At 61.1% G+C, this 23,467-nt stretch overlaps 2 protein-coding genes across 2 annotated transcripts in view; one reads left to right on the top strand and one right to left on the bottom strand.

Annotated features, from left to right (window-relative positions):
- The window catches only part of HSPG2 (heparan sulfate proteoglycan 2), a 38,593-nt gene extending 22,402 nt beyond the window's left edge, over nt 1–16,191 (bottom strand). The window contains exons 1-29 of the mRNA XM_062507389.1: nt 16,132–16,191; nt 10,969–11,098; nt 10,063–10,146; nt 9,530–9,639; nt 9,387–9,445; nt 8,752–8,912; nt 8,420–8,545; nt 7,646–7,888; nt 6,869–6,988; nt 6,664–6,795; nt 5,594–5,738; nt 4,948–5,096; nt 4,722–4,868; nt 4,495–4,658; nt 4,248–4,424; nt 3,714–3,910; nt 3,490–3,637; nt 3,272–3,399; nt 3,116–3,202; nt 2,963–3,021; nt 2,821–2,888; nt 2,112–2,252; nt 1,412–1,588; nt 1,133–1,312; nt 819–937; nt 632–743; nt 438–551; nt 231–358; nt 67–153 (exon numbers count right to left, since the gene is read on the bottom strand). Of these exons, the coding sequence (XP_062363373.1) occupies nt 67–153; nt 231–358; nt 438–551; nt 632–743; nt 819–937; nt 1,133–1,312; nt 1,412–1,588; nt 2,112–2,252; nt 2,821–2,888; nt 2,963–3,021; nt 3,116–3,202; nt 3,272–3,399; nt 3,490–3,637; nt 3,714–3,910; nt 4,248–4,424; nt 4,495–4,658; nt 4,722–4,868; nt 4,948–5,096; nt 5,594–5,738; nt 6,664–6,795; nt 6,869–6,988; nt 7,646–7,888; nt 8,420–8,545; nt 8,752–8,912; nt 9,387–9,445; nt 9,530–9,639; nt 10,063–10,146; nt 10,969–11,098; nt 16,132–16,191 (3,752 nt within the window). The remainder of the gene's footprint in view (nt 1–66; nt 154–230; nt 359–437; nt 552–631; nt 744–818; nt 938–1,132; nt 1,313–1,411; nt 1,589–2,111; nt 2,253–2,820; nt 2,889–2,962; nt 3,022–3,115; nt 3,203–3,271; nt 3,400–3,489; nt 3,638–3,713; nt 3,911–4,247; nt 4,425–4,494; nt 4,659–4,721; nt 4,869–4,947; nt 5,097–5,593; nt 5,739–6,663; nt 6,796–6,868; nt 6,989–7,645; nt 7,889–8,419; nt 8,546–8,751; nt 8,913–9,386; nt 9,446–9,529; nt 9,640–10,062; nt 10,147–10,968; nt 11,099–16,131) is intronic.
- Nucleotides 16,192–18,916: 2,725 nt separating this feature from the next.
- Nucleotides 18,917–22,769, top strand: LOC134052883 (proproteinase E-like). Its single transcript, XM_062507607.1, has 8 exons — nt 18,917–18,959; nt 19,036–19,112; nt 19,210–19,307; nt 20,093–20,227; nt 20,305–20,441; nt 21,464–21,609; nt 21,695–21,847; nt 22,752–22,769. Exons 1-8 carry the CDS (start codon nt 18,917–18,919, stop codon nt 22,767–22,769), a joined length of 807 nt encoding a protein of 268 aa, XP_062363591.1.
- Nucleotides 22,770–23,467: the final 698 nt, after the last annotated feature.

Raw genomic sequence — 23,467 nt, 5'->3', positions numbered from 1 at the left:
AATGAGGCAGTGAGAGGAGCATTCACCCCAAAAACACCCCCCACCCCACCATGGCATCCCTGTCACCTTTCACAGAGGCGCCCGCTGTGCCCTGGGGCACAGCCACTGCACGTAGGCTGCCCGTCGGTGTCCTCAAAGCAGATCTTTGTCACCCTGTGGAGGGGACAAAGGGACAGGTGACACCCAGTCAGTGTCCTCAGGGATGTGAGAGACCACAGAATGGCACCTACTGGGTGTCCCCATGGGGACTGTGGCAGGGACAGGGCTGGCAGTCACCCGGCGTGCCCCGGGTGGCATCTCCATAGTAGCCAGGTTGGCACTTGTCACACTGGGGACCCTCCGTGTGATCCCGGCAGCCCTGGAAAGAAAGGGAGTGATGGCATTGGTGTCCCTGCCATGGGGGTCCCCAGGGTGTCCCCTGGCTGTCCCCAGCTGACCTGGCAGACGCCGGTGTCGGGGTGGCACTCGCTGGCATGGCCGTGGCACTGGCATGGCTCACAGATGCCCAGGTAGAGCCCAGCAGTGCTGCGGGTGTAGCCGGTGTCACAGTCCTAGAGGGGACACAGTGCCAGTGAGGTGGGACAGAGCTCAGTATCGCCATGGTAGCAGTGAGGGGACCTGAGGGTCTCACCTGGCATGAGGCCCCACGGTACCCAGGGGGGCAGGCGCAATCCTCCACTTCCAGTGCGGGCGGGAGGCCAGTGGCATGTGGCACTGCCACGTCCAGGGTGACATCAGCCAGTCTGCAGGGCCAGAGAGGAAGTCAGCACTGCCCTGCTACTCTGCTGTGTTCCCTCCTGACTCCACAAGGAACTCACCTGCTCTCCTCTGGCTGCTCCGAGTAGGATGCCCGGATCATGAACAAGTCCACATCAGCCAGGGCCATCAGGAGGTGCTCACGGGTGGCATCATGCCTGTCAGCGCGGCGCCAGGCGCCCTGTGCCACACCACAGTGACATGGGGGTTGCCATCCCCCACTGCACCCAGCCCAGCCCCTGGGGCATCCAGGGTGACCTCCCCATGGCACCCAGTCTGACCCCTGGGGCCCCCAGACCAACCCCTCCCCATCACCCAGTCTGACCCCCTACCTCCATGGCCCCTTTCACTGGGTGTCACACAGGGCCCCTCTCACCTCACGGATGGGGACAGAGACAGCAGTGGGGACACCAGCTGGGGGGGTGGCACTGGAGAAGTGCTCCAGGAGGATCCCATTGCCCTGAAGCAGGACATCAGGGTGCCGGGGGGGCAGGGGAGCGCCAGCCGGGGCCCAGTGTGTCACCGTGTACCGCAGCTCCCCGCCATAGGCTGTCACCTGTAGGGACACTCAGCATGGCTCGGGGTCACCCGCTCCCCAAACTGGGCAGTGGGGACATAAAGAGGCACAGAGGTGCCCCCAGAGCAGCTGTGTCACCTTGTCCCCGGTGAAGGGTGCAGGCAGCACCCAGTAGTGAACGCCCTGTGGAAGCTCTCGGAAGGCATCAAAGTGTAGCTGCCGTGGGGACACGAAGTGTGGCACAGCTCCCACCAACCGTGTGCCTGACAGGTTGGCCAGGGGCAGCGGCGCTGAGTCCTCAGAGCTGAGCAGCACCTGGGAGAGGGATTGTGGTGGGCATGGCATGACACTACATGACATTACGTAGCACTCATTGAATAGCATCACATAGCACAGCATGGCACTATATGACATGATGAGGCATGTGTATGTTTTATGACGTGGCACTACATGGCACGACATGGCATGGGTGACATGACATTATGGTACGGCACAGCACATGACGGTGCTCTATGGCATTACATGGCATGGCACATAGCACGTGACCTGCCATGCAACGACATGGTAACATGTATCATGACAGTACATGGCACGGCATGGCACCATATGGCATGAAATGACATATAATGGCACATCACTGCTTGACACAGCAAGACATGGCAAGACACGGCAAGACACAGCACAACATGGCATGGCATGACACAGTATGGCCCAGAACTTAATGGCATTTCATAGCATGGCAAGCCATGGAATGACACATCAAGACAACAACAAGACATGGCATGATGTGGTCCAGGATGGCACAGCCTGCCCCAGCCTGTCCTGTGCTGCAGGGTACCTGGTGGCGGTGCCAGGCAGAGCTGGCACAGGAGCGGGACAGGCCCATGCAGAAGCAGGGCAGGCAGCCCGCAGGGTTGGCAGCGCTCAGGTGGAAGGTGCCAGCGGCGCAGGAATCACAGAGCCGGCCACGGACGTTGGGCTGGGGGCACAGGGCAGGCATGGGTGAGCAGGGAAATGGGTGGGACTGTGTGCAGAGGGTGGGATGGAGGCTGGGGCGATTGGTGGGACTGGGTACCCAGGGAGCAAGCTGGGTGCCATGGGGGGTTGGACTGAGTGTTAAGGGGGACTGGAGCGGGTGCCATGGGGGGTGTTTTTATTGAAGCTAGGAGAATTGGACTGGGTGCCCCAGGAGTCAGACTGGGTGTTATGGGGGATTGGAGTGGGTCCTAGTGGGGGATTGGGCTGGGTGCCATGGGGCAGGGGGTGGGATTGGTGCTGGATGGATTGGTCTGGGTACCCCAGGGATTGGACTGCGTGCTATGGGCAGTGGGACTGGGTACTATGGGGGGTGGGACTGGTTGCCTCAGGGGATCTGACTGGGAGGTTGAGTGGGTACTATGGGATAAAGGTGGGATGGGTGCTAGGGCAGGGACTGGGTACCTGGGACCAGGCTGGTGCAGTGGGAGATGGCAACGCCCAGACCCCCATTGCCCTCCCATTGTCCCCACCAATATTGCCCCACTGTTCCCCCAGTCCCCTGCCATCACCTTGCAGCGACAAGTGCCACCCGCCTCATCCTGGCCCCCGCGGGTATCACACTTGACGAGCTCCTGGCCTGCAGGCAGTGAGGGTGAGGGTGGGGAGCACCCAAGGGTGCAGGGATCCCCCCAACCAGCACCCTCCACTCACCAATTGGGGTGCACTTGCCACCCGGCTGGATGGGGTCTCCCTCATAGCCTGGGGCACACCTATGGATGGGTGGGGGACAGGTGGGTGATAGGTGGGTGATGGGTGGTGGGGTCTCAGGTGGGAGGCTTATAGGGAGGGACCCCCCCCACCCACCTCTCACAGCGGCGGCCGGCATATCCAGGGGCACAGGCATCACAGGTGGCCTGGCCATCTGTGTCCAAAAAGCATGACTCTGAGAACCTGTGGGTGACAACGATGGTGATGCCAGGGCAGTGACATCAGGGGCTGGTCCCTGGGGTTGGCACCCACCTGCGAGACGGCTCAGTGTAGGGACAGGGACAAGGGTGACAGGCAGTGGCTGTGCCCTTGGTGGCATCGCCGAAGAAGCCAGGTTTGCACTTCTCGCACTGGGGACCCTCTGTGTTGTGCTGGCAGTTCTGGGAGGGGAGGACACATATCACAGGGGAGTGGCGATCCTGCGTTCTGTCCCTGTCCCTTTGTCACCTCGTCAACCCTTCACTCCTTACCAAACAGTGCCCAAAAACAGGATCACAGGTGCTGGAGTGGCCATGGCAGCCACAGCCAGAGCAGGTCCCCAGGTAGGGTCCCCTCGTCACCCGCTCAAAACGGGGGGCACAGCGTTGGCATGACAGCCCCATGTAGCCCACGGGGCACCTGGGAACAGAGCAGTGTGACAGTGGCATCACAGCAGCAGTGGTACTGAGCCTGTGACCTTGCTGCCAGTAGTCACCTGCACTCCTCAATGTCACCAGACGGCCCCAGGCCAGTGTCCGCAGTGCTGGTGATGTCCATGGCCACGTCGCTGAGCCCCACACTGGCCATGCGCCCATCGTAAACTGCCCGGATGAAGATGCCCTCCAGCCCCTGCAGCACCAGCAGCAGCTGCTCCCGGCTCACTGGGGTACCCTGCTCATCCTCCCAGTGGTCCTGTCAGGATGGTGACAGCAGTGTCACAGCAGGATTATAGTAATGCTGGCATTACCCACCTGCCATCACCTGCATCAGTGCCCATCACCAGCATCACTGCTACTAGAATCACCCAGCCACCACCAGTATCACCCTCCCTTCATCAGTATCTCCTTCCCATCACTGGATTCACAACCCACCCATCTCCACTGGCATCACCCACCCACCCACCACTATAACCAGCATCACCCGCCACTATGACCAGCATCACCCACCACCACCATCATAACCCACCCATCATCAGCATCACTCATCCATCACCACCAGTATCACCATCACCATCCCTTCTCACACCTACCTCAGTGAGGGGCACGTGCCGCCGGTTGAGAACATTTGGGTGGGTGTCACCAGCACGCGCCTGCAGCTGCCGCCCATGGCCCCACAGCAGCAGGTCGGGGTGGGTGGTGGGCTCAGGGGGTCCCCGGCCCAGCCGGTACCGCACCCCATAGCTCAGCGCTCCCCCGTAGGCATCCACCTGGCAGCATAATGGGCTGTCAGCAGCTGTGCCACTGGTGTGCCCAGCCCTGACCCCACCCCAGCATCACCTTGTCCCCAAGGAAGGGTTCTGGCAGTGCCCAGAAGGCGTCTAGTGCCAGGAAGCGGCGGGACAGGTCCAAGAGCTGGAATTCCTCAGTGCCCACATCCACATGGAGTTGGGTGGCTGAGAGCACTGGTGAGGATGGTGCTGCTGGCACTGTCACATTGACACCTGCAAGGAAATACTCAGCCCCTGGTGGGTCCCCTATCCCCCTCCCTTGTCCCCACAGCTCACCCTTGAAGTCATCGGGGCGGTTGAAGCGCAGGTGGAGGCGGTGGCGATGCCGGGTGGTGGCGCGGCAGGAGGTGGTGATGCCAAAGCAGAAGCAGGGCAGGCAGCGGGATGTCCCTGTTACCTGGAAGTGGCCCTCAGGACATGGTCCTGTGAAAGATGAAACAGCAGATGATGGTCACAGTACCACTGTGGGACTGGTGGCATGGAGGGGGGAGGGGATGCTCACCAGGGCGGGTGACAGTGAGGATGCTGTCAGGGATGCCAAACACCATGCCCAGGGTGTTGATAGCCTCACAGGTGTAGGTGCCTTGATCAGCTTCTTTCACGTCCCGGATAGTCAGGGTGCCCTGCCCAGCCTCGCTCACAATTGACACCCTGTTGGGCACATTTGCTACCCAGGGTCTGGCACAGGTGGAGCCTGGCATACCTGGGAGCCACACACACACACCACGGCCAGCACACACAGCACCTGACACACCTCTTGCTCAACACACCTGGTGCCCTGCCTACCGAGTACACCCAGTGCCTCCCACACCCAGTACACCCAGTGCCCCGCACACCCAGTGCCCAGCCCCTCACAAGCCTCTCCCATTGAACAAGCCCCGCCCACCACAGGCAGGTTTGGCTGTTAGCCACGCCTATCTGCCAAAACCCCACCCACACAGACCACACCCTGCACACTAGTCCCGCCACCAGTCTGGCCCCCACCATCTCAGCGCCCGAAGAAACCCCGCCCATACAGGCCCCACCCCAAAATAAAGCTCCTCCCATCACAGACCACACCAATTACAAGTTCCTCCCATGGAAAGCCACGCCCCCTTCCTCCAATCCGCAACCATCACCCCTTGAGCCCCGGCCCCGGTCCCGCCCACCTGTGGCTGCTGGGGGTGTGTCCCCAGTTCAGGCGCCAGGTGACGATTGGGGTGGGGACACCGGTGGCTACACAGGTGAAGGTGACGGTCTGGCCAGGCACTGCCCTCACCGACTCCCGCGGCAGCGTCACCACCTGTGGGGGCACTGCCACCGCCACCGCCACCCAGTCATTGTCACCACCACCGGCACCACCCGCACCACACAGCACCCCTGGGGGACAGGGACTCTGCCACTGCCACCCCATCGTCACTGCCACTACCACTGGCGCAGTCACCACCTGCCCCAGTTGTCACCCCTGTCATTCTGGACTGCCACTACCATTGGCACCACCTGCCCTGCTGGCACCCCAGAAAAACTGGGACACTGCCACTGCCACCCTGTTATTGTCACTGCCACTGGTACTGTCTGGTCTGTGCTGTACCACTGAAAAATGGGGACACTGTCACCGCCACCCCGGATCCACCCGGGGACATGTTCTTTGGCACTGCATCTCCAGATCAGCTTGAGGACAGGGTCCCCAGTGTGATATCCAGCCTGGTTCCGTGACATGTCCCCAGCACAGCACCACCTGGGGGCAAGCTCCCAACACAGGGTCCCCAGCCCGATGTCACAGCACAGGCTTCCCAGTGTGGCACTGCCTGGCAACAGGGTCCCCAGTGTGGCAGCCAGCACTGTGCCACAGCGCAGGGACCTGGACACAGCATCCCCAGTATGGTCCTGTGGCACTGGGCACAGCACAGAGTCCCCAGCCCAGTGCCATGGCACAATGTCCCCAGGCACAGTGTCAAGAGCCTGCTACCATGGCACAATGTCCCCAGCCCTCTGTTATGGCACAAGGCCCCCAGGCAGTGTCCCCAGCTTGGTGTCACAGCAAAGGGTCCCTGACACAGTTCAGACACAGTTCAGACACAGCCCTGTATCCCAAGGACAGCTTGGGCACAGTGTCCCCATCCTGCTGCCAAAGCACTACATGCCCCCAGCGGCACAGCATCCCTGGCACAGCATCCACAACCCAGCCTTGGTCCCCATGTCCCCTCCCTGAGGAGCTGTCCCCTCTGGAGTCACTCACCACATCCAACCTCATCACTGCGGTCGGGACAGTCGGGCTCCCTGTCACACTGGTAGCTGGCACGGATGCAGCTCCCACTGGACACACACTGAAATTCCGCTGGTCCACATGCCTCACCAGGCGCCTTGGTGGCTGCAGGGGGTTCCAGCACAGTATCAGCTGTGTCCCCACATCCTCACACGTGTCCCCAAGCCCCCATACTCACGGCAGTCACTCTCATCAGAGCCGTCACCGCAGTCATTCTCGCCATCGCAGAGCCAGAGCTTTAGGGCACAGTGCCCATTGTCACACTTGAACTCATTGGGCTCACAAGGGGACGGGGTGCCTGGGGAGCATGGGGCAAGTCAGCACCCAGAACCCCAGAATCAATTAGGTTGGAAAAGACCTTTGAGATCATTGATGGCCACACCATTCCTGATCCAGACCAGGTGCCATTGACCTTCTTGGCCACCTGGGTACACTGCTGGCTCATGTCCAGCCTGCTATCCATCAGTGCCCCCAAGTCCTTTTCTGCCTGGCCCCTCTCCAGCCACTCTGTCCCCAGCCTGGAGCACTGCAGGGGTTGTTGCGGCCAAAGTGCAGGACCTGGCACTCAGTCTTGTTAAACCTCACATCTATGGATTTATCCCTTGGATCCAGTCTGTCCAGGTGTCTCTGCAGAGCCCTCCTACCCTACCTCCAGCAGATCCACACTTGCACCCAACTTGGTGTGGATCTCAATGCCCTCACCCAGATCATCAATAAAGATACTGAACAGGACTGGACCCAACACTGATCCCTAGGGGACACATCTGGTGACCAGACACCAACTGCACCATCTCTCTGGGCCTGGCCAACAGCAAGTTCTTAGCCCAGCACAGGGTGAACCTCACCAAGCCATGGACTGCCAGATTTTCCAGGAGTTTGCCATGGGAGATAGTGTCCAAGGCTTTGCTGAAGTCCAGGTAGAGTCCCCCAAACCCTCACCATCCCCAGGACCCACCACAGGCATCCTCGTCAGAGCCGTCGGCACAGTCGCGCTCTCCGTCACACAGGTAATCCCGGGGGATGCAGCGCCCGTCCCTGCAGGCAGCCTCACCACCCTGGCATCCCTCAGCCGCTGGTTTTGGGGGACGTGGGGTGAAGGGGCGCAGGGGGGATGCTGGGGTGGTGCCCACGGGGACAGTGCTCAGCGGGCGTGTAGTGGCTGGGTGGGCGGTGCTGGGGGGTGGCCGTGGGGGGAACTCTGTGGGCAGATAAAAGGGGGTTATGGGAGGACTCAGGAGGGAATGGGGGTGAAGAGGGAGGATCTGGGTGGGGTTGGAGGGAGGGGTACAAAGGGGGTTTATGGAGGGGTGTAGGGGAAAAATGGGGCGCAGAGGGTTGTAGGGGGGAAAAAAGGGGTGTGAGGAGTGTTTATTGGGGCATAGGAATAAAATAGGTGTGCAAGGGCATTAAAGTGAGAAATGGGGATGCAGAGTGGTATAGAGGGGTATACTGGGCAAAAAGGGGTGTGAGAAGTGTTTATGGGGTGCAGGGGGCTTGGGGGAAATGAGGGCACAGTACAGTATAAGGGGATATATAGGAAAAAGGGGTTGCAGGGAATGTTTACAGGGGTGTAAGAGTAAAATGGGGGCCTAAATGGGGAAGTTGGGGTGCAGGAGAGTATAGGAGGAAAGAAGGTGCAGAGAGGGAGTGGCAGGGCCATGGGGTGGGGAATGGGAACCCGGGCGATTTTTGGGACAGAGGAGGTTCCAGGGGTGCTGAGCTGCCTCACCACATTCCTCCTCATCGGAGGCGTCGTGGCAGTCGGGCCGGCGGTCGCAGCGATATTCCACGGCCACGCACTCCCCGCTCCTACAGGAAAACTCTCCCACGGTGCAAGTGCGGGGCTGGGGGGTCACTGTGGCCGGGATGGGGGCACACAGTCAGGGGATCACCCCAGAACATCCCCCACCCAAATCTGGCCAAGGTCAATACACGCCAGGATGTGACAGCCAGCAGAGTAACACAGATTGGGATGTGGTGCTCTGACCCCCCCGGCCCCAAACCACTCCAGAGCACCCCAAAACCCCCTCAGGCTCCCCCCAAAGCCCCTCCCGGGCTCACCAGCTCCCAGGCGACGGAATTGGAAGCCGTGAGGGGATGTGAGGTAGGAGGCAATGGAGCCGCCGGCCAACAGGTCCCGCAGGATCCCCCCGAGCTGCGCCTCGTCCCCATTCCCCTCTGAGCCCACATCCAGCTCCACGAACACATCCCCATCCAGCTGCCTGGGGGACGAAGAGTCAAAACCCCAAAATAGCCACACTTCACCCCAAATCAACCCTCAGCCTCCAAAGTGTCCACACTGCACCCCAAGAAATCCTCATCACCTCCAATCCACCCCACCACCTCCAAATGTCTCCATCACCCCAAAAACTCCCTGCACATTCAAAAGCTCCTCACTGTACCCTGAAACATCTTCACTGCAACCCAAAAGGCCCTCCTTCCACCCCAAAACATTCCCATCACCTCCAATCCATCCTAACACCTGCAAAACCTCTCTGTCCTCCCAAAAGCCCCTCATTCCACCCCAAAACTTCACCATTGCACCCCAAAATCCCCCCAGATGACATCTTGCTCCTCCAGGCCCCCCTGCCCAACCTGTTCTCCTGACCTTCCAAAACTCTCTGGGCCCCCCAAACCCTCTAAGCCCTTCTAGACTCCCCCAAGCTCCCCAAAGCTCCCCAAGCCCCCCTACTCACTTGATGAAGACCACGTTGACCACTTGCTCCCCAGGCACTTTGTAATACTCTGACTCCAGCTGTTATGGGCAGGAAATGAGGGGTCAGGATGGTCCCTTGGGTGCCCCCCACCTCCAGCCCTCCTGAGTCCCCCCAGTCCTCACCGTATCCACCACAGCCTCGGAAATCTCCCGAAATTCCTCAGAATCAGGGTCCTCCAGCCGTGAGCTGTAGTCGATGCTGCGGGTGAAGTTCACCAGCGCCCGGAAATAAACTGGGGGCAAGGGGTGCCAAAGTTGGGGGATGGGGTGTCGAAACTGGGGGAGTGGAACCTGCACATCCAAAATATCCCCCCCTGTGACCCTCACCCAGCTATGACCCCCCCCATCCAGATGTTCCTCCTGCTCCCCAGCTGTGTCTCCCCCAGTGATTGGAATCCCACCCAATAAAGCACAGGAGAAAGAAAAGTCAGGGTGCAGCAAAGGGGGGTCCCCAAAAAGTGTCACTTACTGATCGGGGGGTCATCCTCGGGCTCGGCCACCAACATGCCCGCAGGCACAGGGTGGGGCCCGGGCGCTGCCCCCAAGGAAGAGGAGGAAGAGGAGGAGGAGGAGGAGGATGAAGAGGAGACAGAGGTTGAGAGCGGTGCCAGCAGAGACCAGCCCGGGGCCAGGTGCCTTCCACAGTGTCCCCTTACCGGTGGGTGCCAGCCCGCTGCTAGGAGCTGGGGCCATGACTGTCGGTGGCCAGGGAACACCACTGCCATCCTCCCCGCTGCCATCTGAGGTGGGCACAGTGTGAGGGTGGCACCTGCCCGTGGGGACCCCCACATGTGGGGACACCCACCCATGGTGACACCCACGCAGTCGTGGTGGCACCCAGTGCCACATATGCCACCAAATGCCACCAGATCCCAGTGCCATCCACGATGGGAACAATGTAGTGGCACTAAGTGCGACACACTCCCAGGGTGACACACACCCATGGTAGCAACCACCTGGTGACATTTTACTGCCAGATTCCACCAGGTCCTGGTGCCACCTGACCTGGGGACAACATGGGAGCACCCAGGGTAGTGACACTCACTCATGGTGACATTCACCTACGGTGATGCTCACCCACTCAATGACACCCTGTCTCCAGCTGCCACCAAATCCTGGTGGCATCTGTGATGAGGGCAACAGGAGTGGCACTTGCTCACAGTGACATCCACCTACTCAGTGTCACCTTATCACCAGATGCCACCAGGTGCAAGTAGCAACCACAAAGAGGACAGCAGCATACAGGGTGGCACTCACATACCTAATGCCACCTTAGCGCTGAGTGCCATCAGGTCCATTTCCCATCTGCAATGGGCACAGTTGAGTGAGTGGCACCGGTGGCACCAACTGATGGTAATACCCCCCCACCTGGTGACACCCACTCATGCCACACCCACCCACGGTGACATCCAGCTACAGTGACTCCCACTCCTGGTGGCACTGACCCACCCAGTGCCACCTTACCACCAGGTCCCAGTGCCATCCGCAGTGAGGACTGTGCAAGTAGCACCCAGGGTGGCATCAGGACCCACACACCCTGGTGCCCCCTGGTGTCCCCTCACCTCCAGAGGCCACCAGGTCCTCGTCATCTGACAGGTGCCGGTAGTAGCGCCGTCCCTGTGTGTCCCCGACGTGATCGGCCACTGTGTCTTCAGGGAAGGCGTCGACCCAGCCGCGGGCGCTGCCGGTGACCTGGGGGATGGGGGCACCATGGGATGGGGCCACCCGCGGGACACGACCTTGCGGGTACCCAGCCACGTCACCCCGGGGGGGGAATGGGGTGGAGGCGCGTGACTGTGCAGCGGCGTCACCGGGAAGAGGGAGCGGGGTGAGCTCATCACACACCCTCCGCATTCCTGCACCGACCAGCACCGGCAGTGGGATCACCGACACCGGGACGTCCATGTACGGGCACGGGGGCGTGTGCCAGGGAGCCCAGAGTGCACACGTGTGTGCAGCGACACAGGAAGTGTGTGCACACGTGTTTACACTGCTCCACATGTGCACTGACACGGGGACGGGTGTGTTCAGTGACATGGGGACACGTGCACGCTGCCACAGGCAGGAGTCAACACGGAGACGCGTGTGCATGTGGGTTTGCACCGCAATGTGCACGCACGGACACGGGAACAAGCATGCACAGTGACACCTGGCTGTGCACACCTTTGCACCCGTACAAGTGCACGCAGTGCCACACGCGTGGCCTGCCACGGGGGTGTGTGCACACTGACACGTGTCTGCACACACATTTGCACGCTTTGTGTATGCACCAACTCGAGGCCATTGCCACACCGGCCCGTGCACACGTGTTTGCAGCACCACACATGCGCACTGACGTGGGGATGGGTGTGAGCGCACACGCCACCGCAGTCACCAATGGCTGACTGTGCACAAACACTGACACCGCCACACGCGTGCTCTGACACACGCGTGTGCCCCAGCTGGGTGCGCCCTGGTGCCCACAGGTCCATGCACAAGCATGTGCGGCGCTGCGGGTGCCTCCCCCCCGGCCCCGGCAGGAATCCGTCGCAGCAGCACTTTGCTGTGCAAACAAGTGCCGGGGGATTAGGCAGGCACTAGAGGGGACAGGACACAGGGGGAACACGGGGCGACAAAGGGGGGGACACAGGGGAGGACACGGGGCCCGCGGCCACATGGATGGGAGGACCCAACACCCCAAGGGATCTGTCTGCGGAGGCCCCTCGTGGGTGTCAGCCCAGCCCCCATTCAAGGGGAAACTGAGGCACGAGGCCGCATGTGCTTGCGGGGGGGGGGGGGGGGGGGGCTCTGCTGCTCCCCACGTGTGCACTGAGCGTGTGGGTCCTCAGCCCCCACATCCCCACACGTGTACTCAGCGTGTGGGTGCCCTGTCATTGTCCCCACACACGTGGCTTCTCAGCCCCCACACCCTCAACGAGTGTGTGGGGCCTCTGCCACCACGTCCCCCACTCGTGCACCGAGCCCGTAGGTGCTCAGCCCCGGCGCCGCAGCCCCAGCCCGGCTGGCAGAATGGCAGCTGCCTGTCGGGTGTCCGGTGTCGTCCGAGCAGGGTAGGGGACAATCCCCCTCTCCGGTTACCGGAAGCCTCTCCCGCGCTGCGGGCCCGCACCCTCGGACGCCTGGGCCCCCCCCGGACACCCGGGTCCCCCCCGCTGCCGCCGGGGCACCGCGCCCGGCCGGACGCCACGGCCTCGCCGCCGCTCACATTTTCCACTCCCCGGCCCAAATCCTGCCCCGCACCCTGGGGAAAAGTGGGGGGGAGGGGGGCGAGGAAGAGAAGGTTGAGGAAGCACCACCCTGCTACCCTCCTGCTTCCAAACTGCACCCCAGATTTGGGGAACACTTCAACCCCCCCTTATTTGGGTGTCTCCCGCCAATTTGAATGTCCCCCGCCGCCGGTTTGGATGTTCCTCCACTAGAATACGGATGTAGCTCCCGAAATTTTGAAGTGGCCCACAAATCTGGATGAGCCCCCCCCCCCCCCCCCCCCCCCGCCAGTAATTCATCCGGGCGAGGAAGAGGAGGTGACGCAGCCCAAGAATAATAACCGGGGAGGGGGGGGGGGGCGTTATTAATAGCAGTCCCTCCCCGGCTTATTGTTCCCCCAAGGTCATGTTAAAAGGTGTTTCCCCCTGAAAAAACCCTCCTTCCCTCTCCAGTGGGTCCCCAAGGACTGAGCCACCCCCAGTTTGGGGGGATGGGGTCACCCCCAGGATTTGGGGGGCTGCCAGCACAGCTGGTGGGATGCTGGTCCCGGGGGGGGGGGGGGGGGGGGGGGGCAGAGGCAGCTGCTCTCTCCCCCCTACCCTGCCCTGCCGCCCCCGGGATTTGGGGGTGAAACAGCTGCGGGGTCAAAGCCACAGCAGGGCAGGCAGGAGGCCCCCAAATATGTGTTTCCCCTTCCCCCTCCCGCCCTGCATTCCTCCCTGCTGGCATTGCCTAATTTCTCCTGAAAAGACTTGGACGAGGGGGGCGATCTGGGCGTTTTTGGGGTAAATGGATTTCGGAAGGGAGACTTTGGGGGGAGGTGATTTTCTGGAGGGAGATTGGTGGGGGGTGATGGGTTTTTGGGGAGAGAGATGGGTTTTGGGGAATGGAGATCAGTTGTGGGGAGTTGATGGGTTTGGGGGGCGGGAAATGGTGTTTTGGGGAAAGGGATATGGGTTTTTTTGTGGGAAAATGGGTTGTGGGGGGAGATGGATATGGGGGTGGAGACGGGGTTTTTTGGGGGGGATAGACAGATTTTGAGCGGGATTTTTGGGGGGAGTAAATTTTTTAATGGGATAACAAGATCTTCTGTGGGACTGTCGGGTTTTGATGGTGAAGGGGAAACCCAGGAGTCCTGGCAAGGACCCAGCGTCTGAGCTGACCTTCCTCCCCCGCCTCCTCCTCCCCCTCCTCATCCCAGCCGGGCCATCTTTGGCGATGGGAAAGAGCCGAAGGCAAAAGGCCATGTGCGCTACGGCCCGGAAGGTCCCCAAGTGCCCCCGAGTACCCCCAGGCGGTCCCAAATGCCCCCAGGTAGCCCTAAATGCCCCTAGGTGTCCCCAAATGCCTCCATGTTCCCCCAGATGTGACACAAGCCTCCCCAGCACCGCGGGGCCCCCCAAAGCGGCCTTGGCCGTGTCCCCCCTCCATGCATGCCCCAGGCACACGAGTGTGCAAGAGCGCGCTTGCACGCGGGGTGGGTGTGCGTGGGGTGTCCTCCCCTTCCCCAGCCCTTCCCCTCGGGCAGAGTGATCTTATCGCACATTCCTGCTTCGCCCTCCCCTTCCCCCCCACCAAATTAACTCTTCACAGCCCTTGGGGGTGGCACCCCCATGCCCCACTCCACACCAACGCCCTCCGTGGGAGCACCCCCCGTGCTTGTAGGGGGCTGCACGGCCCAGCATCCCGGCCAGGGGCGTTACAGGGGTGCTCGGTCCCAACATTCCCCCATGTGCCTCAGCAGAATGGGGGGGTGGGGGATTGTAAAGTGGGGATCCCCCCCCTTTATCCCCACCAGCCTCCCCGGACGTGGGTGGAAGCCCCATGGAAAGCGGGGGGGCCGCGCTGCCAGCACGGCCCCGAGCACAAGGCCCCCTCTGTTCTCCACCCCGGGCACCCGCCCAACCCCAAACCACCCCCCTGCCCCCCCACCTCGCCATCATCTCCGCAACCCACCGAGGGATTCCCCCGTAAATCGGGAGTGCGCAGCCCCACGGCGCAAACCCCCCTGCACCCCCCCGGGATATCCAGAGGTGTCACCCCCTGCCCCACTGCTCCCTAGCAGGGTCGGAACCACCCCAGGGGCACCCCCAGATGCAGCGCCCCACCTCGGGGTATTTTGGGACGGTTATTTTTAGGGTGACCGGCGACACCATCACCCTTTAAATTTAGTTGGGGCGTGGGATGGGGTGGAGGTGCGGACGGGGCGAGGGGGCACCCCAAAAGCAGAATATAAGTGCCCCTATAAGTGACTCCCACCCACGGCAGAGGCTGGGGGCAAGGGGGGAGCTGGAACACCATGAGTGTTTTATGGGGTGACGGGAACCATCCCCACTTTGGGGTCACGGGGACCCCAATTCCCTGAAGGAACAGGGTGGGGTGACAGGGACCCCCCTGACTGGGGCCCCCACATGGGGGTCATGGGGACCCCAATTCCATAGGGGTATAGGGGTGGGTGACCCCATGCACCCCCAGTCCCTGGGGGACCTCAAGTACCATAGAGGACAGGCAGGTGGACCCCCCACACCCCATTCCCAGACGGGACAGGGCACGGGGAGAGAGATCCCACCTCTCCTTTGGGAGGGCACGGCAATTCCCAGATGGGACACGGTGAGGGCCCTGGGCTCCCCACGTGACTCCGGTACAAGGGGGGACCCTTCAGTCCCTTAGGGAGAGGAGCAGGGTGCCAGGGATCCCCTGGTACAGGGGGGACACTCCAATCCCTTAAGGAACAGGGACCCCCACATCTCCTTGGTGTCCTGGGGGACCCCAATTCCGTGATAACCCTGGGATCCCTGTGCCCCCTCTGCACATGTGGAGGGACACCCCAGTTCCCTGAGCGGCCAGAGCACCACGCTGGGAACTCCTGCGCTGAGGGGGGGGCCCGACTCTCTTCAGGCACAGCATAACTCCTCCAACTCCTTCAGGGGACCTCAACTCCCACTAGGAACCCCAAATAATTCAAGAGAGACAAACTCCATGGAGGACCCCACCTCCTACAAGGAACTTCAACTCCGGGGAGGGGGTCTTAACTCCTGTAGGGGACCCCAACTCCTTCAGGGGACCCCAGCTCCGTGGCACCCAAGTCTTTTAGGGGATCCCAAAATCGTGGGGACCCCAACTTCTTTAAGGGCCCCAAGTGCTTTAAGGGATCCCAAAACCACACGGGGCTCACAATTTATCTATGGAATTCCCACTCCGGGGACCCCAACTCCTGTGGGGAACCCCAACTCCTACGGGGAAGCCCAACCCCTACAAGGAATTCCAACTGCCGGGACCCTGACCCCTTTCGGGAATTCCAGCTCCGTGGGGGGACTCCAACTTCTACAAGTGACCTCAACTCCTTTAAGAGACCCCAAGTCCGCGGGTAGAAACCCCAGCTCCCTTCAGGTACCCCAAATCCTTTAGAAGTCCCCAAGTCCTTCGTGGGACCCCCAACTCCGCGGCCGCCAACTCCTTTACGGGACCTCCCAGTTCGGCGAGGGGACCCCAACCCCACACCCCCCGGCCCCACTCACCCCCAGGAGGGTCTCCAGCAGCAGGAGAGTCCCCAGCGCCGCCGGGCCTCGTCGCCCCATCGCCGCTCCGGCCCCTCTCCGGCCCCGCCGAGACCGCTCCGCTCGCTCGCTCCGGTGGCGCCGCCGCCCCGGGGCCGCCCCGCCCCCCTCCCCCCCCACCCCCGCCGCGGGGCGGGGCCGGGCCACGGAGCGCGCGCCCACGGGGGGACACAGTGGGGCACGGCTGGGAAACCTACCCTGGGACACAGGGACATGCGGGGACGTAGGGGCACTGGGGGACACCCCTGGGAACTTATACAGGCACACGAGAGGGGCACGGGAGCAGAGACGGGGGCGCAGGGACACCGTGGACATCCCTGGGAACTTGCACGGGGACTTGGGGACACCGCTGGGATCTTGCATTGGGACACGGACACACGTGAGACACGCTTGGGAACTTGCACTGGCATACGGGGATATGGGGGAGAGCCCTGGAAACGTTTGCAGGGACACGAGGGATACACGGGATACACGGGGGACGCAGGGACACCGTGGGACATCTGTGGGATCTTGCACTGGGACACAGTGGACATCCCTGGGAACGTTTATAGGGAGACGGGGAAGTTGCAGGGGCACACAAGGATCCACGCTGAGAATTTCTATTGGGACGTAGGGTGCGTGAGGACATAGGGTGACACCCCCTGGGAACTCTTGCAGGGACACCAGGGGGACACAGGGGGACACCCGGGGGCGCCGGGACACCGGGGAACTTTTGCAGGGACACGAGAGGAAACTCTGAGAACTTATACTGGGACACGGGTGTGTGGGGACGTGGGGGGACACCCCGGGAACATTCAGGAGGTCATGAGGGTGCGTGGGGACATGGGGGTACATGGGTGGTCACCTCTGGAAACCTATAGTGGGACACGTGGGTGCATGGGGGCACCCTGGGACACTCCTGGGAACTTTTCCTGGGGCATGGAGGTTCATGGGGACACCATGGGGCAGCTGTGGGAATTTGCACAAGGACACGGGGATGCATGGGGACACCGTGGGACACTCCTGGGAAATTTATGGGAACACAAGTGTGGGGAGAGAATGGGAGTGCATCTCTGGGAACTTTTACAGGGACATGGAGTGCAGGACATCATGGAGCACCTGTAGGAACATTTATGAGGACACAGGGGTGTGTGGGGACACTGTGGAGCACCTGCAAAAACTGTTATGGGGACAGGGGGCGACAGGGAGCTCACCTCTGGAAACTTTTACAAGGACAAGGGAGTGCATAGGAACACCTTGGGACACCACTGGGAACTTTTACAAGGACACAGCGGTCACGTCTGAGAACTTCTATAGTGTCATGGGGACACTGGAGGAGCATGGAGGACTACTGTGGGAACTTCTACGAGGGTTCTGGGGTGCGTGGAGAGCCCATAGCCCCCACACTCCCCAGTGCTCCAAGAGTTGTTATAACCCTCCATGTCTTCCATTGCTCCCAAACTTCCTGACGCACCTGGGGGGCTGTGGGACACAAGGGAATTATAGGAACTATGAAGGGACATGGGGGGAACTATGGGGGTACCAGAGTCTAAAACAGAGAGCTATGCGGGCACAGGAGTCTATTAGGGCTATGGGGGTACCAGGGGCAAGGGGCTATAGGGACACTGAGGTTTATAGGGTCTGTGGGGGGCACCAGGGACATAAAGTGATATGGGGGAGCTATAGGGGCACAGGGGGGCTGTGGGAGTTATTGGGTCACAGGACAGTATAGGGGGTATATGGGGAACACAAGGAGCATAGCAGATATAGAGGGGAAATGGGGGCACAGGGGTTTATAGGGTCTGGGGGGGGGGGGATTTTAAGGGCTATGGGTTCTGGGATGGGGTTATATATGAGGGCCAGGGGGGTCAGAGCAGGCTACCAGGGGCTTAGGGTATACGGGGGACACAGGAGCTATGGGCTCTGGGAGGGGGTGTACATGGGGGCCATAGAGGCTGTATGGGAACATGGGGGATATGGGGGGCACAAGGCTGGTTTGAAGGGACTATGGGGCAGTAGAGGTGATCGGGGGGGTGTGGGAGCACAGGGGGCTGTGGGGTAGTGGTAGGTGCTATGCTGTCTGGGAGGAGTGATATATGGAGCCATATAGTCCATGGGGGCTATAGGGGCCATTGGGGCCACATGGGGACTATGGAGGGCACCTGGGATGGTTGTAGGGGTTGTGGGGGTCCAGGAGGGGAGGATATATGGGGCACTGAGCCCATTAAGGCTATAGGAGATATATGGGCACACCAAAGACATGGAATATGTGGGAACAGGGGTGGTTATAGGGGCTTGGGGGCTCTAGAGTCCAGGGGGTGGCAAGGGAGATATGGGGGCCAGAGCAGCCTGAGGGGTCCACCAGGTGCACAGGGAATATGGGGACTATAGGGGGCACGAGGTGGTTATGGTGACTATGAGGGTACAGGGTGGTTGTAGGGGCCCATGGAGGTGACTGTGGGGGCTGTGGAGGGCACTGGGGTAGTTGTAAGGGCTATGGGGCACACAGAGAGGTATGGGGACTATGAGGGGCACAGGGGGTACAGAGGAAGTAGGGGGCAGCAGGGACAGGGGGCTTTGGGATCTGTGGGGTCCCCACTGGCCGGGTGCCAATGCATTTCTCCCCAAGGCCAAGGTTAATGTTTAAGCCCCTCCCACCAAGTCCCAGATGGGCACCAGGTGCCCATTCCCAGGGGTGCCCTTGGGTGCTCCTGATACCAGCAGGGATTTAAGGTTGTCGGGTGCCTGGGACAGCCACACTTGAGCCATGGCTGCGATACTGAGCCTCGTCCTGCTGCTGGTGGCCGGCGGTGAGGTATCCCCTGACCCCTCCGTGTCCCCAGGCTCAGGTGGGTGCCCGGTGGGTGACAGTGCCATGTACTGCAGGTGTCCACGCCGCGGTGCTGCCGGATTCCCGGGTGGTCAATGGGCAAGATGCGGAGCCCTACAGCTGGCCCTGGCAGGTGAGGGGACAGTGGGACAGGGGGACAGGGTGATGGGGCAGCAGCAGCCATGTGGGGGGACGGTGGCCCCCAGCAGTGTCTCCCCTCCCTCCCCCAGATCTCGCTGCAGTACAAGCGGGATGGAACCTTCCGCCACACCTGCGGGGGAACCTTGATCGCTGCCAACTGGGTGATGACAGCCGCACACTGCATCTCGTGAGGGCACCGGGCTGGGGGCTGCAAGAGGGCTTCAGGGATAGGTGCTGCGGTGCAGGGAATAGTGCAGAGAGATGCATGGAAGGGACACAGGGTGTAGAGATGGGTGTTGGATACAGGGGTGGGTGTGGGGTGCAGGAAACGGTGTAGGAAGGGTGCAGAAGGGTTTCAGTGTGCAGGGATGGGTGCATGGAGGGGTGCAGGTACAGTGCATGGGGAGAGTGCGGGTGGGTGCTGAGGTGCAGGAGGAGTGCAGAGGAATGCAGGAGTGCAGGTATGGGTGAATGGAGAGGGTTCATGGGGCTACAGGAGGGTCTTGGGTACAGGAGGGATGCAGTGGGATGCAGGGAGGGAGTCCTGAGTGCAAGAAGGGGTTCTGGGAGCAGGGAGAGAAGTTGCTACATACATGGAAGGAATGCATGGATGGGGTGAAAAGTGCAAGGTGGGCACAAGGATGATGTGCAGGGCAGGATGGGTGCAGGGAGAGGGCCTGACAGGGCAGGGGGGGTGAGTCTGGGAGCAGGGTGGGTGCAGGGAGAGGTCCAGGGAGGGGGTTCAGGGTTCAGGGCGGGGGATCTGTGTGCAGGAAGAGATTCAGGGTGCAGAGGAGGTGGGGTGCAGGATGCAGAGAGGTGAGTTTGGGTGCATATTTGGTCCATGGAGAGGTGCAGGGAGGGGATTTGGGGTGGAGGGCAGAGCGTTTGGGTGCTTGAAAGGGTCCCGGGTGTGGGAGGGATGCCGACGGAGGGCCGAACCCGCTGACCCTTACCCCCCTTTGCTGGTAGCAACACCCACACGTACCAGGTGGTGTTGGGTGAGTATGACATGAGCACTGGGGAGGGTCCCGAGCAGCGCATCCCTGTGAACTCCGACGACATCTTCGTGCACCCCAAGTGGCTCAGCTTCTGCGCGGCCTGCGGGTGAGCAGGGTCCATGGGGAGCTGAGGAGGCCATGCCCCCCCGCAGCCTCCCCTCTGACCCGTGTCCCCATGTGCAGCAATGACATCGCCCTGATGAAGCTGCAGCGCCCAGCCGTGCTCTCAGCAGAGGTGCAGGTGGGGCGGCTGCCGCCCGCTGGCTCCATCCTGCCCAACGGGTACCCCTGCGTGCTCAGCGGCTGGGGACGGCTCACCAGTGCGTCCGGGCACCGGGAGGGAGGGCAGGGACAGGAGGACATGGAGGGATGCATGGGGAGATGGGTGGAGGCTTGGAGGGATATATGGGGAAATGGATGGTAAGATGGAGGGAGAGATGAGGGATGGAGAAATGGGGAGATAGATGCGGGATGGATAGGGAGGTGGAGGGACAGCTGAGGAGATAGATGGCTGGGGAGGTGGATGTAGAGATGTATGGAGGGATGGTGAAGGGTTGGAGGGATAGATGTGGAAATGGCTGGGGAAATGGAGGGAGGGATGGCGGATGGACAAATGGGGAGATGCATGGGAATGGTTGGGGAGATGGAGGGAGGGATGAGAATTGTTTTGAGATAGTGGATGGATAAAGGATTTGATAGATGGGTGATGGATGGGGAGATGGAGGGAGGGATGGTTGGGGAGATGGTTGAAGGGATGGTGGGATGGGGAGGTAAGGGAGGGTTGGGTGAAGGGATAGAGGAACATATGGGGAGATGAATGAGGAGTTAGAGGGAGGGATGGATGGATGGATGGATGGATGGATGGATGGATGGATGGATGGATGGAGAGATGTTTAAGAAGCTGGTTGGAGGGATAGATGAGGCATGAGGGAATGGAGGGATGGAAAAGGGGTAGAGAAATGTATGGGGAGATGAAGGGAGGAATGGAAGCATGCAGGGTTGGAGGGAAGAGAGGAGGGCTGGAGGTCTTGAAAGATGCAGAGGTGGATGAATGTGGAATTAATGGAAAGAAGACGGATGGATGTAGGATGAAGAGAAGGAAGGTAGATGGAGGGATGGGTGATGGATGGATGATGGATGGATGGATGCATGCATGGATGCATGGATGGATGGATGGATGCATGCATGCATGATGGATGGATGGATGGATGGGTGGATGGATGGGTGGATGGATGGATGGATGGATGGATGGATGGATGGATGGATGGATGAATGGATGGATGATGGATGTGGGCAGGGATGGAGGGCGGTGGGCAGACTACGGGGTGCTCTGATCCCGTAGCTGGGGGGTCGCTGCCGGATCGGCTGCAGCAGGCAGAGCTGCCCGTGGTGGACTACGAGCACTGCACCCAGCCCGACTGGTGGGGAGCTGTGGCCATCCGCCAAACCATGATCTGTGCCGGCGGCGCCGAGAAGGCCGGATGCAATGTGGGTACCGCACTGTGGTGGAGGGAGGCACATCCCAGGCCCCTGTGGTGCTGACCCTGCCTCATGCCACAATCCCACATCTCAGGGTGACTCCGGGGGCCCCCTGAACTGCCAGGCTGAGGATGGGACCTGGGAGGTCCATGGCATCGCCAGCTTTGTGTCAGCCCTGGGCTGCAACGCTGCCAAGAAACCCACTGTGTTCACCCGCGTGTCTGCCTTCGAGGACTGGATTGCAGAGGTGGGCACAGGCTGTCAGGGTGCCAGGGAATGGGATACTGTGTTGTCAGGGTGCAAGGGTGCCAGAGAAGTGGGATATCATGGTGTCACGATGCCATGGAATTTGGGTATCATGGTGCTGGAGAATTGGGACGCCATATCAGGGTGCTGGGTGCTGGGGCAATGGGGTACCAGGGCTCTGGGGTGCTGGGGTACCAGGGCTCTGGGGTGCTGGGGTACCAGGGGGTAAAGGAACCAGTCTGCTGGGCTGCTGGGGTGCCATGGTGCCAGGGTATTGGTGTACCAGGTTGTTGGGGTACAGAGTGTCGGGGTGCTCTGATGCTGGGATACCAGAGGATGGGGCTGTCAGGGTGCCATGATGCTTGGGTACCAGGTGTCAAAGTGCCACAGTGCCAGCATAAAAGGGCTCTGCAGTACAACAGCATAAAAGGGCTCTAGGCTACTGGGGTGCTGGAGTGCCAGGGCACCAGGCTGCTGGGTGCCAGGGCAGTGGAGTGCCAAAATTCCAGGGCACAGATATGCCACAGCACTGGGGTGCTTGGGTATCATGGAGCTGAGGAAAAAGGGCTCTGATTTGCTGGGCTGCCAGAACAAGAGTTTGCCAGAGCTTTGGAATGATGGGGTATCAGGGTGCCAGGGAACTGAGGTATTAGAAGACTGGGGTGCCAGGATGCCATGGTGTAAGTGTACCAGGACTCAGGGATGCTGGGGCATTGGAGTGCTGGGGTGCCAGGGCAATGGGGTACCAGGGCTCTGGGTAGCTGAGGTGCTGGGCACTGGTGTGCCAGGCTCTTGAGGTGTTGGGATGCCATAGTGCTCAGGTGATGGGGTGCCAGGGTGTTGGAGTTTTAGAGTGTTGGGTGTTGGGGTACTGTCCTCCTGTCTTAAAAGCTTCTCCCTTCCAGACCATGAGAAACAACTGAGCGTGGCAGCATTCTTGTAATCAGCTTCCCGGCCTGGCACCAGGCAAATAAACCACCATCTGGCACCAGTGTGTCCCTGTGCTGGGGAGGGGTCTGGGGGCAGCAGGTGCTGCACCTTTACCGGTGGATAGTACTAGGAGCATCCATATGTGCCCAAGGTCATGGGGATGGACACCCAGAGATACTCAGACATAATGGGGATAGACACTGAGAGGTGCCCAGACACCACAGGGATGGGAACCCACAGGTGCCCAGATGCCTTGGAGATGGCACCTTCAGACACACAGATCCCACAGGGATGGGTGCCATGGGCATGGGCAGCCTCAGACACTCAGGCGACACAGCACCAAGCACCCCAAAGTGTCCTGTGCCATGGGCATGGGCACCCTGCTGCCAAAAGAACCCCAAGACACATCGGTGCAGTGGCTCTAGGTGCTCTGAGAAAACAGGGATGGCCCCAGTGCCACGGTGACAGGGACCCAGTGACACTCTGTCCCCTCATGGGGCTGGGCCCCCCCGAGGCAGCAGGACAATTCCCTTGGGGTGCCTCAGGGATAGACGCCCATGACCGTGGCCTTCTTGGCCTGGCCGTCACTTTGCAACTGCCAGCAGCAGCGCGTGACCAGTGAACAAAGAGCCCTTTCACCAGGGCCCCAGCCATGACCAGCACCCTGGGACCCCCCAGCGGAGCACCCCAG

The sequence above is a fragment of the Cinclus cinclus genome, chromosome 23, assembly GCF_963662255.1.
Source record: "Cinclus cinclus chromosome 23, bCinCin1.1, whole genome shotgun sequence".
Taxonomy (NCBI): domain Eukaryota; kingdom Metazoa; phylum Chordata; class Aves; order Passeriformes; family Cinclidae; genus Cinclus; species Cinclus cinclus.
The sequence above is the reverse complement of the archived record's forward strand: the minus strand, read 5'-3'. Positions and strand labels throughout refer to the sequence as shown.